This window comes from Neopelma chrysocephalum, unplaced genomic scaffold, assembly GCF_003984885.1.
Source record: "Neopelma chrysocephalum unplaced genomic scaffold, ASM398488v2 Primary Assembly neopelma1_91132, whole genome shotgun sequence".
Taxonomy (NCBI): Eukaryota; Metazoa; Chordata; class Aves; order Passeriformes; family Pipridae; genus Neopelma; species Neopelma chrysocephalum.
This window is the reverse complement of record NW_020919925.1, coordinates 1-580: the sequence shown is the minus strand read 5'-3', so window position 1 is coordinate 580 and position 580 is coordinate 1. Positions and strand designations below refer to the sequence as shown.

The 580-nt window shown below is 71.2% G+C and overlaps 1 protein-coding gene across 1 annotated transcript; it reads left to right on the top strand.

Moving 5' to 3' along the window:
* Positions 1–50: 50 nt before the first annotated feature.
* Positions 51–574, top strand: LOC113979969 (E3 ubiquitin-protein ligase HUWE1-like; the record flags this gene model as incomplete). Its single annotated transcript, XM_027707245.1, has 2 exons — positions 51–320; positions 418–574. Coding segments are annotated over exons 1-2 (427 nt in total), but the record flags the coding sequence as incomplete, so codon positions are not given.
* Positions 575–580: the final 6 nt, after the last annotated feature.

Sequence of the window (580 nt, the reverse complement as noted above, 5' to 3'; positions counted from 1 at the left end):
GGAGGTGGGAAAATAGGGATGGGATCATGGGTGGGGACAGGAGTGGGGATATGGGGGGGGACAGAGGTGGCATCGGGTGGTCGAGAGCACAGGGAGGGGCTGGGCTCACCCTGAAGGAGAGGCACCGTTTGCCAACGGCCTCGGTGGCATCTCCCCTCCCCTGCCACCCCCCCCAATCCCGTGTCCCCAATCCCGTGTCCCCTCTGTCCACAGCCCCGGCCAAGAGCTCCAAGTCCCCGGCCAAGGTCCCTGAGGGGGGTCCCGACCCCCGGCTGGCGGCCACGGGCCTGACCGAGGCCCAGCTCCAGCTCTCCGTGGAGGTAACGGGGGGGCCAGGATCGGGGAGGGAGGGGGGTGGTCCTCGGTGTCCCCAGGTGTCCCCAGTTGTCCCCAACGCTCCCCGTGCCCCGTCCCCAGGTGCTGACGTCCCACTCGTGCTCGGAGGAGGGTCTGGAGGACGCGGCCAACGTGCTGCTGCAGCTCTCGCGGGGGGACGCGGGGACCCGGGACACCGTCCTGAGGCTGCTGCTCAGCGGGGCCCGGCAGCTGGGGGGGGCCCTGTGCCGCCAGATCGGTGAGG